The 16,058-nt window shown below is 41.1% G+C and overlaps 1 protein-coding gene across 1 annotated transcript; it reads right to left on the bottom strand.

Annotated features, from left to right (window-relative positions):
- On the bottom strand, positions 1-15,345 carry aldh16a1 (aldehyde dehydrogenase 16 family, member A1). Its single transcript, XM_047359474.1, has 17 exons — positions 15,129-15,345; positions 13,502-13,601; positions 13,285-13,411; positions 13,051-13,208; positions 12,884-12,961; positions 10,706-10,893; positions 10,462-10,620; positions 10,204-10,362; positions 8,809-8,965; positions 8,557-8,632; positions 8,374-8,479; positions 7,171-7,301; positions 6,913-7,083; positions 3,238-3,442; positions 2,925-3,110; positions 2,626-2,751; positions 1-2,535 (listed from the first exon to the last, which is right to left on the bottom strand). The coding sequence occupies exons 1-17, from the start codon at positions 15,216-15,218 to the stop codon at positions 2,356-2,358; spliced, it is 2,397 nt and encodes a 798-aa protein (XP_047215430.1). The 5' UTR covers positions 15,219-15,345; the 3' UTR covers positions 1-2,355.
- Positions 15,346-16,058: the final 713 nt, after the last annotated feature.

The following is a 16,058-nucleotide window of genomic DNA, read 5'->3' as shown; positions in this document are numbered from 1 at the left end:
TCAATTAACATAACTTTAAATCAAAATTAACAGGACAATGATTCCAAACACAAATGCAATCGGGTTTTGGAATGGATGAAGCAGGCTAACAATAAGCTTCTGTAATTGCCTTCCTGAAGTCCAGATGCCAACCCTTCAGAATATTTATGGACGATGCTCAAAGGCCTTTTTTTTTTTTTTTTTTTATAATTCTAACTGGGTAAATAGCCAGTTAGAATTATACCTGCATATTAATGGCTACAAAAAACATGCAACAAATATATACATTCAAATGACTGAATTCACAGTATTTAATTAAATCTTTAAGTATAATGTTGACCTTTTTGAATAAGAAAAAATGCACAATACATTCAAACCTAAACCCATTTCTTGCTATTTTTTTTTTATTCATTGCTTTTATATGTATATCAAACACCTAAAAGCATCACATACAAATAAGCAAATCATAAAATGCCAATTTAAACTTCAGTCTCACACTTCAATCACTTATCAGTGATCGGTTCATTAGTCAGAATCTTTGAATGAAAGCTAGTAAACGTAAAGGTTTCCAGTCTTGATTTAAAGAATCCAAAAGACCATGCACAGTTTTGGTTTTCAGAGTTTGTTCCAGATCTGAGATGCATAAAAACTAAATGCTGCCTCACCCTGTTGATATCTGGCCCTAGGAACGCTGAGTGAGTAGGTCTCTGAAGACCTGAGGGATCTAGATAGTTTGTACTTGAGAAGCAACTCTGAAATCAATTAAGGCATAAGACCATTTTGTGCTTTACATTATTTTAAAATCTATTCTTTGACAAACAGGAAGCCAGAGGAGTGATTTAAGCACTATTTTAACACAATCTATTTTCCTAGTGTGGACGTTAAAACACGTAAACTTCTGTATGTAACGACTACAACGTATACTAATACTAACATCAAGTCCAAATGCATAATGCTAACCAGCACACAATTTAGCAGATTAGCTTTCATATGTTTGCAAATTTCTGGGTTAATGAATATAAAATAATAATAAATTTAAACTCTGATTTACTAAACTCAAGGCAAGAAATCTAAGAGATCTGGTAATCATGAAGATTAAAATAAGATTATTCAGTAAAAAAAAAATCAAGTTACAAAAAAGATTGCATACTTTGTGTAATTCTCCTTTAATTTATGGTTTATGAGGAGAGTCTGTGGTAAGAAAAATTTAAAATATATTTCATTTCACAATTTTAGCATAGGTTTTCAGATATTCTGGGAAATGTTTTCACTGCATAATAAACCCATGGCTCTAAGTTACAGTTTTACTGTACAGTAATAAAGACATACCAGCAAAAAGTACTGAGCTGAGTTAGCATTTTTGGTTTTGCTAAGTCATTAACAGCCTGTTTATAATTGGTCACAAGTGCAGGCACCGTTCCATAAAAATATCACTGTTCTTACCAAAGGGCCTTCTGGGAAGACTAAGCTCAGCCATTTAAGCAGTTAGTGGTTGGTGCCGTGACCCTATACGTTCGGTAGCACTGTAGATTTCAGATTTGTGAAACTAAAATTGAACTTTTTTTTTGCCTTCATACAAATCGGTGGGTTTGGAAGACACCTAACAACAGAGAGTTAACTCTAACTAGTTGGAGTTATGAGGAAAGCCATATGAAGTCCCATTTACAGTTTGTTACAAGCCATGTAAGAGACAAGACAAACAAATGATCTGATGTTTAGGTGTAATAGATTGTTTCTTTTCCCCTTTACTTCATAATGATGCACTGCTTTGTGCTGATCTATCACATAGATCCTCAGTACTATAGCAGGGTACTGTATTCAATAACACGGTGATGTTTCAACAAAAGGCTAGTCATAAAAGTACTGCATTTAGGTCCAAATGAAGGTAAATTAACTAAAACAATTAACACCATAACCAAGAATGGACGTAGAAAACCTACTGATTTGCAACTGTCTGTATTTTCTACAGATTCTGAGAGACAACCAGAACCAAAATGGAAGTGATCCAGAATGTATGTAACACTGATAAACCCAGAGAAAATGAAATTCTTTTGACAAAGAATACATCGTGTTTCTTTTGCAAATTATGATATGATGTTGGTATTGTTCTGTGTTTGCATTGAACTTTTAACTTTGGCATGGAGAATTACTGGCTCTGGTCATTTTTAATCACAGTGAAAAAAAAAAAACCTCATCCTGATATATTTGACATATTTGGACAGACTGTAAAAAGTGCCTAGATCATCTCGAGTATTGCTGTTAATAAGTAACCATCAAAACATCCCATCTCTTCCCTCCTCCTGCCATAACTAACAATCTAACATACTTCTGTTATCTCTTTAGGACGACGCTGACTAAAGTTGTCCTCTAAATGTCTCATGCAGTGGGAATCCACACACTTTTCCACTGGACAGCATTTCTCCACAAATCCTCCAGCAGAGAAGGATGAGACTGAGCCCAGTCCATCCCTGCATCGCTCTCCTCCCCGTCCTTTTGGCAGAAGAGTCGCAGGGTTTTCAGCGGGCTGGTGCAGGTGTACTGGAGGTACTGACAACCCTAAAGCAACACACCAGAGAGTACAGGCTGGGATTACACGGTATGTAGTGTTTGTTATTATACTTAATAAGCCTAGAATGTTGTCCTCACCTCAGCACGGCCCCAGTACCAGATAGCCTTGATGACGCTGTGATTAGCCAGAGCCACTGTGAGCTGGTCTCGATTTCCTGTGATGATGTTTACCAGGCCTGCTGGCAGGTCTGAGGACTGAAGCACCTGATGAGGAAGAGGAAGAAAGAAATCATGCTTGAAATCAATACTGTTTCAAAATGAGATCTTGACGTCATAAAAATATTTAAAATCCTTGTTTCTATTGGTTTAACTCTGTTATTTATTAGTTTAAACAAAGATGATCCAAAGTCCTCATCAGAGTTAGGTTTCTCTTTCACCTGAATGAAAGCCAAGGCAGGGAGCGGAAACGTCTGACTGGGGACCAGGATAACTGCGTTGCCTGTGGCAATGGCTGCCCCAAGAACCGTTACCATGGAGAGGAGGGGAGCTTTGTCGGGTAAGATGATCCCAACAACCCCCAGGGCTTCAGGGAAGGAGAGAGCAGCACCTGACTGTGGAATGGGCTGAGGAAGAGAGGAAGATGGTGAACCAAAGGAGTATAATGATCTATTAACATCAGTGGAAACTGCTCGTTCCATTCACATGCTGCATTGTAGAGGTTTATAACTGAATAACCTCTAAAGGCCTCACCAGGGATCCACCTTGTACTTTGTCACAGTAAGCTGCCCAAACGTTGAGCCTGGCAATGCTGAGCTCCACCTCTTTATCAGCTTCATCCACTGAAACCCCCAGCTGGGTGCTGACTGATGCAGAAACATCTTTCTTCTTGGATTCTAAGCCTTTGGCCAGAGAGTAGAGTGACTGAGCGCGTGCTGACGGACTCTTCTTCATCCAGCTAAAAGAGCAAAAGGATGTTTAAATTATTCTTACTGGACTCTGATGGTAACATCTAGGTTTGTCGAGTTAAATTCCACTCTGGGATCATATGATGCCCAAACTACAAAAGTATTCTTGAACTTTAAGTATTTTATTGGGATTTTATGTCAAAGACCAAGACAGTTGCACAGTTCTTTTTTCGTACAACTCAAATTCTGGGTGCAACGAATTACCTTCTTATTAAACAGAGGCTGGCTGTCTGTAATTTAATCTCAGCATAAATTCAGCTGCTCTTTGAAGGCCTCAGAGAACATCAGAGAAACGGCAGAGAGGTTAGGTCACAAAACAGATCAAAGACCAGAATTTAACTCATTGCTGTACAAGCTAAACACTAATTGTGGAGGAAAACTACCACCAGACATTACAATGAACACACCAGCATCACAGTGAAACATGGAAGTGGCAGCATTATGCTATGGGGACCCTTTATTCCCCCCCCCCCAAGAGGCGAAGAAAACTGACCAGAGCTGATAAAACCATCAAAGGAGCTAAAAACAGCTGAAAATATTGGGGGGGGGGGATGGGTTGCCAGTTCGAGCCCCCGCTGTCTGTTTCATTGTGTCCTTGGGCAAGACACTTTACCTGCCTTGGCTACTGATGGTGGTCAGAGGCGCCTGTGTATGGCAGCCTCACTTCTGTCAGTGTGTGAATGTGTGTGTGAATGCGTGTGTGAATGGGTGGATGACTGAATGTAGAGTGAAGCCCTTTGGGGTCTCTGGGGACTTGATAAGGTGCTATACAAGTACAGGCCATTTACCATTTAAACATTCAGCCATACAGGTCCTTCTCAAAAAATTAACATATTGTGATAAAGTTCATTATTTTCCATAATGTCATGATGAAAATGTAACATTCATATATTTTAGATTCATTGCACACTAACTGAAATATTTCAGGTCTTTTATTGTCTTAATACGGATGATTGTGGCATACAGCTCATGAAAACCCAAAATTCCTATCTCACAAAATTAGCATATTTCATCCGACCAATAAAAGAAAAGTGTTTTTAATACAAAAAACGTCAACCTTCAAATAATCATGTACAGTTATGCACTCAATACTTGGTCGGGAATCTTTTTGCAGAAATGACTGCTTCAATGCGGCGTGGCATAGAGGCAATCAGCCTGTGGCACTGCTGAGGTCTTATGGAGGCCCAGGATGCTTCGATAGCGGCCTTTAGCTCATCCAGAGTGTTGGGTCTTGAGTCTCTCAACGTTCTCTTCACAATATCCCACAGATTCTCTATGGGGTTCAGGTCAAGAGAGTTGGCAGGCCAATTGAGCACAGTAATACCATGGTCAGTAAACCATTTACCAGTGGTTTTGGCACTGTGAGCAGGTGCCAGGTCGTGCTGAAAAATGAAATCTTCATCTCCATAAAGCTTTTCAGCAGATGGAAGCATGAAGTGCTCCAAAATCTCCTGATAGCTAGCTGCATTGACCCTGCCCTTGATAAAACACAGTGGACCAACCCCAGCAGCTGACACGGCACCCCAGACCATCACTGACTGTGGGTACTTGACATTGGACTTCTGGCATTTTGGCATTTCCTTCTCCCCAGTCTTCCTCCAGACTCTGGCACCTTGATTTCCGAATGACATGCAGAATTTGCTTTCATCTGAAAAAAGTACTTTGGACCACTGAGCAACAGTCCAGTGCTGCTTCTCTGTAGCCCAGGTCAGGCGCTTCTGCCGCTGTTTCTGGTTCAAAAGTGGCTTGACGTGGGGAATGCGGCACCTGTAGCCCATTTCCTGCACACGCCTGTGCACGGTGGCTCTGGATGTTTCTACTCCAGACTCAGTCCACTGCTTCCGCAGGTCCCCCAAGGTCTGGAATCGGCCCTTCTCCACAATCTTCCTCAGGGTCTGGTCACCTCTTCTCGTTGTGCACCGTTTTCTGCCACACTTTTTCCTTCCCACAGACTTCCCACTGAGGTGCCTTGATACAGCACTCTGGGAACAGCCTATTCATTCAGAAATGTCTTTCTGTGTCTTACCCTCTTGCTTGAGGGTGTCAATAGTGGCCTTCTGGACAGCAGTCAGGTCGGCAGTCTTACCCATGATTGGGGTTTTGAGTGATGAACCAGGCTGGGAGTTTTAAAGGCCTCAGGAATCTTTTGCAGGTGTTTAGAGTTAAGTCGTTGATTCAGATGATTAGGTTCATAGCTCGTTTAGAGACCCTTTTAATGATATGCTAATTTTGTGAGATAGGAATTTGGGGTTTTCATGAGCTGTATGCCAAAATCATCCGTATTAAGACAATAAAAGACCTGAAATATTTCAGTTAGTGTGCAATGAATCTAAAATATATGAATGTTAAATTTTCATCATGACATTATGGAAAATAATGAACTTTATCACAATATGCTAATATTTTGAGAAGGACCTGTAGATCAAAGCATAATCAAGCTTTAGAATGGTCTAATCAAATCCAAACCTAAATATATGTAAATCAATCTGTGCAGGACTTGAAAGTTGATGGTCAGTGTAATCTAACGGAGTTTATGTGATGTTGCAAAGAAGAGGTAAAACACTCCGTCTCTAGAAGCGCAAAGCTGGTAGAGACACAGCCTAAAAGACTTGCAGCTGTAGTAGCAGAGGAAGGTGGTTGTATGAAGTATTGACTCAGCGGGGTTGAATACAAATGCATGCCACATTTTCTTAGATTCTTATTTTTAAAGCAGTTTTAAAGTTTCCACACGACGAATCCCAATAAAATGTTGAAATCTGGAATTGGACCCTGGCAAAAAGTAAAAAGGGTAAAGACTTTAGCCAGGAGCTGTGCCAGATCTGAGGCCATGTGTTTACAATGTTTCAGTTCATTACACTCTATTGATGATTAATCTCTGTACTTTGTTCAGAGACTGTATGACTTAGATAGAAACAGTTTTATCTAGATCACATTGAACTATGGGTGAATGAGGGCAGCACAGGAGAAAAATATGAATTTATTGTTAAAACTGTCTTTAATAAACTCTAGTTGTTGTATACAAAACAAGTTTTTAGTGTGAAGAGAACAGGTTTCAGCTTTGGTCAATCTCCATGACATAAACTAAAGAAAATGATTAAACTAGTGTTTACATTGAACATTGTTCATGTTGGGTGGGTTTTACAGGGGTTGAAGGACATTGTCTTGTTTCTCACCGCTTTTTCTGATCCATCAAAAATATGTAAGTGAACAGATCTGGTCTGGTTATTGACTGAGCAACCTTAAATTGCTACATAAATCCATGTTTATTAAAATATATGTAGATTAAGATGGCCTATCAGTTTTGTTAAAGGTTTCCGGTTCATCCCAAACAGTTCTTTGACTTTTTTTTCCATCAGCTGTATGTAAAACTGTCCTCTGCTTTGCTAGTAGACGTGTTTTCTGTCAGAGTGCTGATTGTGAGCATGTATTTGTGAATATAGGCATGTGGCAAAGCTCTCACCCAGGCTGAACTTTGATGGCAGCCTCCACAGCATTCCGGACGTCTTTCCGGCCTCCATCAGGACAAAAGGCTAACACACTCTCGCCCCCTGGTGTTTGGACAGGCATACTGCAGCCAGACACTGATTTACATGCTTTACCACCAACAAACTGCGGGTAGGACTGAGGGATACTATCAGAGAGACAGAGAGAGAGAGATGAACAAACAACGCTTAAATCAGCACTGGAGACTCTATGGCAGAGAGCATTAAAAACCTGCCTGGTATGGTCTGGGCTATCGGGAATGACAGCCTGGGCGGGTTCTGTTCCAAACTTTGAGTAGTCCAAAGAAACAGGGGAGGAGCGAGGAAGAGGGGAAGAAAAGGAGGGACGGAGAAACTGGTACAGACCCTGGAGGAAGGCAGAGGAGATGTAAACACAGAGATAAGAATCATGATCAGCAGAAGCCTGAACAGCCGTACCAGCAATCAATTTGCTTTATACTGTGCCTTGCAGAAGAGCAATTCTGGAATAAAACCTGTTTGAAGCTGCAAAAGAGTTGAGATGGAAGCAGAGCTTCACCCTCCAGCAGGATAATTATCGTGCAGCCAGAGCTACAATGGAGTGGTTTAGATCAAAACATATTCATGTTAGAATGGCCTAGACAAAGTCCGCACATAAGCCTATTGAAAATCTGTAGGAAAACTTGGAAGTTAATCCTCACAGATGCTCTCCATGCAATCTGACCAGCTTGAGCTATTTGGCAAAGAAAAATGGGCAGAAATTTCAGTCTCTCGATGTGCAAAGCTGATAGAAACATGAAGCTCTAATTACACAAGAGGTGGTTCTACAAAGCAATGATTGATTCAAGGGGACCGAATACAGATGTTCTCCACACTTTCAGACTTTTACTTGTGAAAAATGCTGACAACCAGTCTTTCTCTTTGCAATTGGTTACTTCTTTGTGTTTTATCATCACATAAAGTCCCACTAATATGTATTGAGGTTTGTGTTTGTGATGTGACAGAATGTGAAAAAGTTTAAGGGCCACCAAGTCCAGTACATTTATAATGGTGTGTTTGATGTGACAGAAGTCTAACTGTCCTATTTTTGGCATTTTCTCTTTAACCTGCTTGTTTATCCATAAATTCCTGCTGTGCTCATGTTACACTGTTTACATAATTTCAAAAAGCCAAATAACAGAAAAAACCCCCACATTTTTATACAGTCAGCCTGGTAAAGAAATATCTTGTTAGCTAAACAATGTGACTTTACCTCACACCCTTTCTCTCAAGCAGCTTGAGTGTGTTCAGGTATTAATGCATAGATTGTTAAACAGAAAACAGAATGTGTCTCTTTAGCAGCAGCTGAATGACTCTAAAACCAAATGATGTTTATGTCGGCCCAACATGTTGAACTGCAGTCAGCTTCACAAGGATCGCCTGTCAAACTGCTGGCAAGGTGAGAAAGAATCAAAACCTGCCTCCTGTCCTCCATCGGTGCAGGTCCCGCTGTCCTTGTGGCCGGAGACAGGTAGACAGGGATCTGAGACGCAGCTGGAATTCACCCACACTGAGCCAACAGACAGACTGGGGAAAAACATTCTCCATAAGTAGGCAAAAAAAACAAGTTTTGGGTAATAGCAAAAATGGAAATTGGTATATACCTCTTCGCTGTCTCCAGAGCCAAGGTGAGGTCTTCAGTCCAGATTGATGCTGCATGGCCATGAGGACTGTGGTTCCCTGTGCAGAAACAGAGCAACTATGTTTACAGGCATGAAAACAAGGGCTACAATTCTTCTTAAATATGTGACTGATTGATGCAATGAAAAACAACAATAAAAGCTATGTAGCAGGCCAACATGCTTCAACAGAGCACCATAACAGGTCCTATGCCATGCCTTTAAATATTTCTTTACCTAAGATCACAGCTTCTGCACTGCTCCTGAAAGTCAGGAGAGGCAGCAAAGGTCCAGGAGGGGGGGTGACCACATATGGAGAGGATGGGGCCGCCCCACAGAGCACCGTGGGAGGGTACTGGGCACCAGAAGGTCTGGCACTGCAGGGCTGGACCAGCTGAGGACAGAAAAACAAAAAGGAAAACATTATCATTGTTTTTTTTAACCTTATTACCCCGGCCTGTTAGCATCAGCTGACATATAGAACTCATACAGTGTCTTGAAAAAGTATTCATACCCCTTTAGCCTTTTGTTTTTCTCAAGTTTAAAGCAGGATTGGGTTGCAAACTTTAAACATAACAGAACTCTGTTTAACCCATGGTCTGAATATGGAGAAAGTATGGCACACCTGCACATCTACCACAACATGCCTCTCTTCATAAATGAATCAGAGAAACCACCAAGATTTCCCATGGTAACTCTGGAGGAGATCCAGAATCTCTCGACAGGGAAACTGTGAGTTGTGCAAAAGGAGATCCACTGTTAAAACAAAGTCATAAGAAGTCCAACTGAAAATTTGCCCCAAACCAAGTAGAGGGAACAGAAAAACACGTGGAAGGTCCTCTGGTCAGACACTAAAATGTATTCTTTTGGCCTTCATGTGTGACAAAAAGCTATCACTGCACATCACCCAGAGCAAACCAGAACTACAGAGAGACTAGCTGGTGGCAGCATTATGCTGTGGGGATGTTTGTCTGTAGGAGAAAGAGGGAAGCTGCTCAGAGTTGACAAGAAGATGAAGTACGTGACAATCCTGGAAGAATACCTGTTACATGCTGCAAAAGACCTGAGAGTGGGCCGAAGGTTCACCATCCAGGAGGACAACGACTCTAGAGTTGTCAAGCAATCGTTCAGATCAAAGTATATTCATCTTACAATGGCTCAGTCAAAGTCGAGACCTAAATCCAAATAAGGAGAATCAATTGAAACTCTTGAAAATTGTTGTTTAAAGATGATCTCGATCCAGTCCCACTGAGTTTGATCTATTTTGCAAAGAAAAATGGCCAAAAATATCAGTGCCTTTATAAGCAAACTGGTAGAGAAGGCTTTAGGTTGTGATTGTGGTTAAAGATGGTTCTACAAAAAATGGACTCTACGAGACTGGATACAAAAGCACACTTTACAGATTTTTAGGGGAAAAAAAATTAAACAAAATGGAGAAAATCCCTAAAACAATCCATTGACGTTTGTGGTTGTAACTTGAAAAAATGTAATAAGTTGAAGAAATATGAATACTTTTGGAAGACACTCATCAGTTTGCTCAATTGTATTTTTGCATGGCATTAAAATCTCAAGAGAAAAGCTAATGTTTCCTCTTAAGTTTTTTGTTTTTCTCCTTTTAGTTTCCCAACTAACCATGGCCCCCTGCTGCTGAGCCTCCTGTACTGCAGCATCCACCAGGACCCTGTCTGCGTCGCTGCTCAGAGCAACACACTTCATGCCTGCCATTCGCAGCTTTAGCCGGGCTACAACGCTGTCTGACACACTCTCCTGCACACACAGCACCCAGTGGACCTAATGGCAGAGTGAAAAGGTAGAATAATTCACCAGTTTGGTGGATATACAGAAAACAAAAGAGAAGCTGCAGCTTCTCTTTCTCCCTACGATACCCACCTCTTTCTTCTTCATGAAGGCAATCTGTAGGACTTCATCCAGAGCGCTATCGATGTCAGCTGACTCAAAGATGATAAAGGGACATGTAGCACCAACGCACGGAGAGACAGACACGGGAACACCCATTCCTGCTGAGGCCTTACACAGTACCAGCCCATCCTGAGAGGGAACATGTTGAAAGGTCAGCCATAGAAACATTTTAAAACATGGATGGTTTAGATATTACCTCGAATGTAACACACACCTGCTTGTTGCCGCTGTAAGTGATGTAGCTCACGTTGGGATTCTGGGACACTTTGGCACCCAATGTGACATCCTTTCCTGTTAAAACGTTAAGAGTCCCTGCAGGAAGTCCCGCTCCTGTAAAAAGCTGCGCTAAGAGAAGTGCTGGAGGGGCAGTACTCCGACCCGGAACGACAACCACAGAGTTACCTGGAAACAGAAGGGACAGAGCAGACTGTACTTCTTGAGGAAGCTTAGGACCTTCGGTGTTTGTAGCAAGATGCTGCATATCTTCTATAAGTCTGTTGTGGAGAGTGTGATCTCTTCTACCATCATCTGCTGGGGAAGCAGCATCAGAGCCAGGGACTTAAAAAAGCTCAACAAGCTGATAAAAAAGGCTGGCTCTGTTCTGGGGACTCTTCTGGAACCTCTGGAGATCATTGTGGAAAGAAGGATTCTTCATAAAATGAAGAACATTATGGAGACCCCTGAGCATCCTCTTCATGTTGTACAACAACAGAGTGTCTTCAGTCAGAGGCTTCTTCAGATCTGCTGTAAGACGAAGCGCTACAGGAGATCCTTCCTGCCCACAACCATCAGCATCTACAACGACTCTTTGAAGAAACCTTCATAATATGAGCTATAACAACATTTAATTTCCCTTTGGGATTAATAAAGTATTTTTGAATTGAATTGAATTGGATTAAAGGGCATGCCTAAACACAAATGCACCACCACATGTAGGATGTACAGGGGTTGGACAATGAAACTGAAACACCTGTCATTTTAGTGTGGGAGGTTTCATGGCTAAATTGGACCAGCCTGGTAGCCAGTCTTCATTGATTGCACATTGCACCAGTATGAGCAGAGTGTGAAGGTTCAATTAGCAGGGTAAGAGCACAGTTTTGCTCAAAATATTGAAATGCACACAACATTATGGGTGACATACCAGAGTTCAAAAGAGGACAAATTGTTGGTGCACGTCTTGCTGGCGCATCTGTGACCAAGACAGCAAGTCTTTGTGATGTATCAAGAGGCACGGTATCCAGGGTAATGTCAGCATACCACCAAGAAGGACGAACCACATCCAACAGGATTAACAGTGGATGCAAGCGGAAGCTGTCTGAAAGGGATGTTCGGGTGCTAACCTGGATTGTATCCAAAAAACATAAAACCACGGCTGCCCAAATCACGGCAGAATTAAATATGTACCTCAACTCTCTTGTTTCCACCAGAACTGTCCGTCGGGAGCTCCACAGGGTCAATATACACGGCCGGGCTGCTATAGCTAAACCTTTGGTCATTCATGCCAATGACAAACGTCGGTTTCAATGGTGCCAGGAGCGCAAATCTTGGGCTGTGGACAATGTGAAACATGTATTGTTCTCTGATGAGTCCATCTTTACTGTTTTCCCCATATCCAGGAGAGTTACGGTGTGAAGTCCCAAAGAAGCGTACCACCCAGATTGTTGCATGCCCAGAGTGAAGCATGGGGGTGGATCAGTGATGGTTTGGGCTGCCATATCATGGCATTCCCTTGGCCCAATACTTGTGCTAGATGGGCGTGTCACTGCCAAGGACTACCGAACCATTCTTGAGGACCATGTGCATCCAATGGTTCAAACATTATATCCTGAAGGCGGTGCCGTGTATCAGGATGACAATGCACCAATACACACAGCAAGACTGGTGAAAGATTGGTTTGATGAACATGAAAGTGAAGTTGAACATCTCCCATGGCCTGCACAGTCACCAGATCTAAATATTATTGAGCCACTTTGGGGTGTTTTGGAGGAGCGAGTCAGGAAACGTTTTCCTCCACCAGTATCACGTAGTGACCTGGCCACTATCCTGCAAGAAGAATGGCTTAAAATCCCTCTGACCACTGTGCAGGACTTGTATATGTCATTCCCAAGACGAATTGATGCTGTATTGGCTGCAAAAGGAGGCCCTACACCATACTAATAAATTATTGTGGTCTAAAACCAGGTGTTTCAGTTTCATTGTCCAACCACTGTATGTTTGCCTTTCATTTCACATTTATGCACCAAACTGTGTTAATCTGTCATATATATTCCAAGAAAATACAATATTCTAAAATTTGTGGTTGAGTTCGAGGGGAATCGAAACTTTTCAAGCCCTTTTAGGTTTTGCAACTAAAACAAAAACGCAATTTGAGACACAGATGTGTGTGTTTTACCCATGGCCAGCGCTGGCAGGACTTTGAGCATCAGGGAATAGAGGGAGCAGTCATCAGAAGAGACAACTACCACCACGCCTAGAAGACAAAAAAATACTTTTAACTATTAAAAAAAAAAGTTTTAACACAAAGTGCTTTGCAGTGAAGTCTGCATGCTGCTTTCTTACCGACAGGTGTCCAGCTGGGGATGAGCGTGTCTCTGAGCTGTGCCCAGCTGCTGTAGTACTGCAGCTGTCTGACCAGAGCTGAGGGCGAGCAGGTCGTCTCACAGAGTGCACACAGCTCTGACAAACACTGACCGTGTAGCCCGAGGACACTCACCAACCTGTTCAAGGTGGACATAAAGCATCCAGATAAACTGCAGAGGGATGGAATAAAGTGGGAATGCAAGCTAGTCAGACCTGAGCAGGGCTTTGGATCTCTGGGAGCAGGTCAGGTTGCTCCAGGACGTGTAGCCGGTGGCGGCAGAGGAAGCACACTGGGAGATGTCAGAATCCTCAGCACACACTGTGGTGCAGAGCACACCCCCTGGTAAGATGGGATCAAATATAAAAAAAAATATTTGAAATTAAACGCGTCTTGTTTGGAGTTATCAGCTAACAGGGACACAGCATTCACCTTTGGAATCAGCCAGGGAGAAGTTCTGTCTGTTTTCTGGGCGGACAAACTTCCCATCCATGAAGAAACCAAAGGAACGGGAGTGATGATCTAGCCAGGCCTGATGGAGACGGGAACAGAATTGAATGACACGCCTGTTCTAGAACATTCAGAGTCCTTATTTTTTTCTGTTTGGGTCCTGGACCCAGCTGGCCGTGAAAGAAGTAGAATTTTGTGTCTAATGACTTATAGATCCTGCACAAAGATCCAAAATCAACACCTTATCATTTCCTGGTTGAAGTCTATCCTCTCCTGGTATTTTAAATAATTTAAAGGTCTCCAGGGTCCTTGAAAAAGATCAGTCCCACATCACACATTTTCCACCATGCTTAACAGTAGGAAGGACAAAGTTTCCCACATATTAACCCTCTGGAGCTTTTGTTGCAGAAAAGCTCAATCTTAGTCTCCATCAGCTCACTTCTAACTAATCAATACTTAAAATTAGTTGAATAATAGCCGGAATAAACAAAAGGTTTTTCAATCATTTGGCCTCCCCATCATTTTTATACCATCAGGAAAAAGGAAGTGAAACACTAAATTAGAATTTCTTTGGATTCTGATCAAGTTAGAGAAAGTAATACATAAAAAACAGTTTCAGTTACATTTATTTTAAATCGAATGTCAGTGGTTTCAATACTTGTCCCCCAGTATGTTGGTTAAACATATTTCTTTATATTGTGGGATCTTTGTCCACCCTGAATGGATGTACACATCTTAAAGGTTGGATTTTTCTAAAAATGTCACTGGGAGATTACAATGAATTTATTTGATGGCTTTTTACACATTTTTGCCAGAGGTCCCAACAATCTGCCAGACTCTGTATTCTTTCAGTTTAAACAACACTGGTGTGCCAGTGTGAAAAAGAAACATGCAAACTGAGGCTCATATTTTAATGGTGACCAAGATGCCGTCTCTGTTTGACAGGGACTGGTTCAGCTGTATGCAGTGTGATAATTATTGACAGACACCAGACCAAAGTCCAGAGCTCAATGTTGATCAGCACTTTTTTTTGTTTTTTTTTTGGTATTTTTATATAAAACAGCCAAAATATCAAACACTGAATTAAGTTCAGAACTATGAACACCAGAACCAGTGAATCTGAGAACTTCTTTTGTAAATATTAACAAAATGATCCATGTATCGTTTTTTTTAAAGTATGTTCCTTGTGAAAATATTTTATTTAAAACATGTTGCCCATTATATGACGTAAAGAGGACTTCAGATAAATCATTTTTTTTATACTGACCAAAAGTCAGTTTGTACTGCAGTTTATTTCTGTTGTCTAGACTAATCAAGCCTCCAAGAACAAACACATAAAAACGTGTATATTATAAATATCTCACAGTTCCTTTAGAAATAGACTCATTTGCGTTGCGCCAGAACAAGACCTGTACTCTTGTCACATGTTTGCCTTGTGAATTACAGCCAGCTAACAGTTAATAAAGGTCACATGCATCAACAGGGTACTGACCCTGCCCGTCTGGTGAGCACATGACGTACACACGGGCTTTTAAAATGAACTTTTAAAATGAACTACAGTTAATCCGTTAGGTAGGTTAGCCACTATAAATTAAACGGAAGACCTTACCTGAGCAGCGGCATTGCTAGTAGCTGCAGGTGGTCCTTGCTCCATGCTTTGGAAGATCTCATACACCGTCTTGTTGGTGCTATCAGCCATAATAGTTAGGACTCAGTATGACCCCTTCTCCGTTTGGGGTTCAGGTAGGGAGCAATAATTGAAGAACATATGATAAGCAGGGAGACCACCGACCTATCTTCTTCTTCTTCTTCTTCTTCTTCTTCTGGTGTTTAATGACGGTTGGCATAAATCTGTAGGTGTGCATTACCGCCACTACTGGTATGGAGTGTGGTTCAACATGGATTAATATCTAATATACTCAAATTCTATTAAATAATTTTGTTTTTTTTAGGAATCTTAAAATAATTTGTATATGTTTGCTCCCTATTGTCTTTTGTAATGAATCTATTATACTAAACTTTTCTTTAATCCTTTCAAATTCTCTCTTCATAAATCTTCTTTCCAGCTCATATTTCAAACACTCTATAAAAACATGTTAAATTGTTTCATCCATCCCACAGTAGTCACATTGTCCTGTATTATGTTTATGTATTTTAAACAGTGTATAATTAAGTCCTGTGTGTCCTAATCTTAGTCTTACCCTTTCCTCCTTTCTGCTCCTTCTTCCAGTTCTTTTTTCACCAACTGCCTTTTTGATCCTATAAAACCATCTTCCTTTTCTTTCTCCATCCCACCTTGTCTGCCATTCTTCCTTCAATTTTTGTTTGATGATGCTCTTTCCTTCTGATTTACTTAAATGTACTATAAAACTGATATGATTTTGCGTTACCTTCTTAGCCATCTTATCTGCCATCTCATTTCCTTTAACCCCATAAAAATACTATTGATAAACCCATCATTTGTAGTCTGAATAAAGTATGCTGTATTTCTAGTAGAATGTCTGGCCTGCTGTCTGAATGGTTATATTTTAAACTCAAT

Source organism: Girardinichthys multiradiatus, chromosome Y (assembly GCF_021462225.1).
Source record: "Girardinichthys multiradiatus isolate DD_20200921_A chromosome Y, DD_fGirMul_XY1, whole genome shotgun sequence".
Classification (NCBI taxonomy): Eukaryota; Metazoa; Chordata; class Actinopteri; order Cyprinodontiformes; family Goodeidae; genus Girardinichthys; species Girardinichthys multiradiatus.
This window is presented reverse-complemented; position numbering and strand designations above follow the sequence as displayed.

What these genes read in the sequence shown, in the direction of transcription:
- aldh16a1 (XM_047359474.1), bottom strand. Translation starts at nt 15,218, where the DNA reads ATGGCTGATAGCACCAACAAGACGGTGTATGAGATCTTCCAAAGCATG. An exon ending in CTGCCTTGGCTTTCATTCAG is followed by an intron (nt 2,752 to 2,924) that starts GTGAAAGAGAAA and finishes CTTCCTCATCAG; the next exon opens with GTGCTTCAGTCCTCAGACCT. An exon ending in GGTACTGGGGCCGTGCTGAG is followed by an intron (nt 2,536 to 2,625) that starts GTGAGGACAACA and finishes GTGTTGCTTTAG; the next exon opens with GGTTGTCAGTACCTCCAGTA.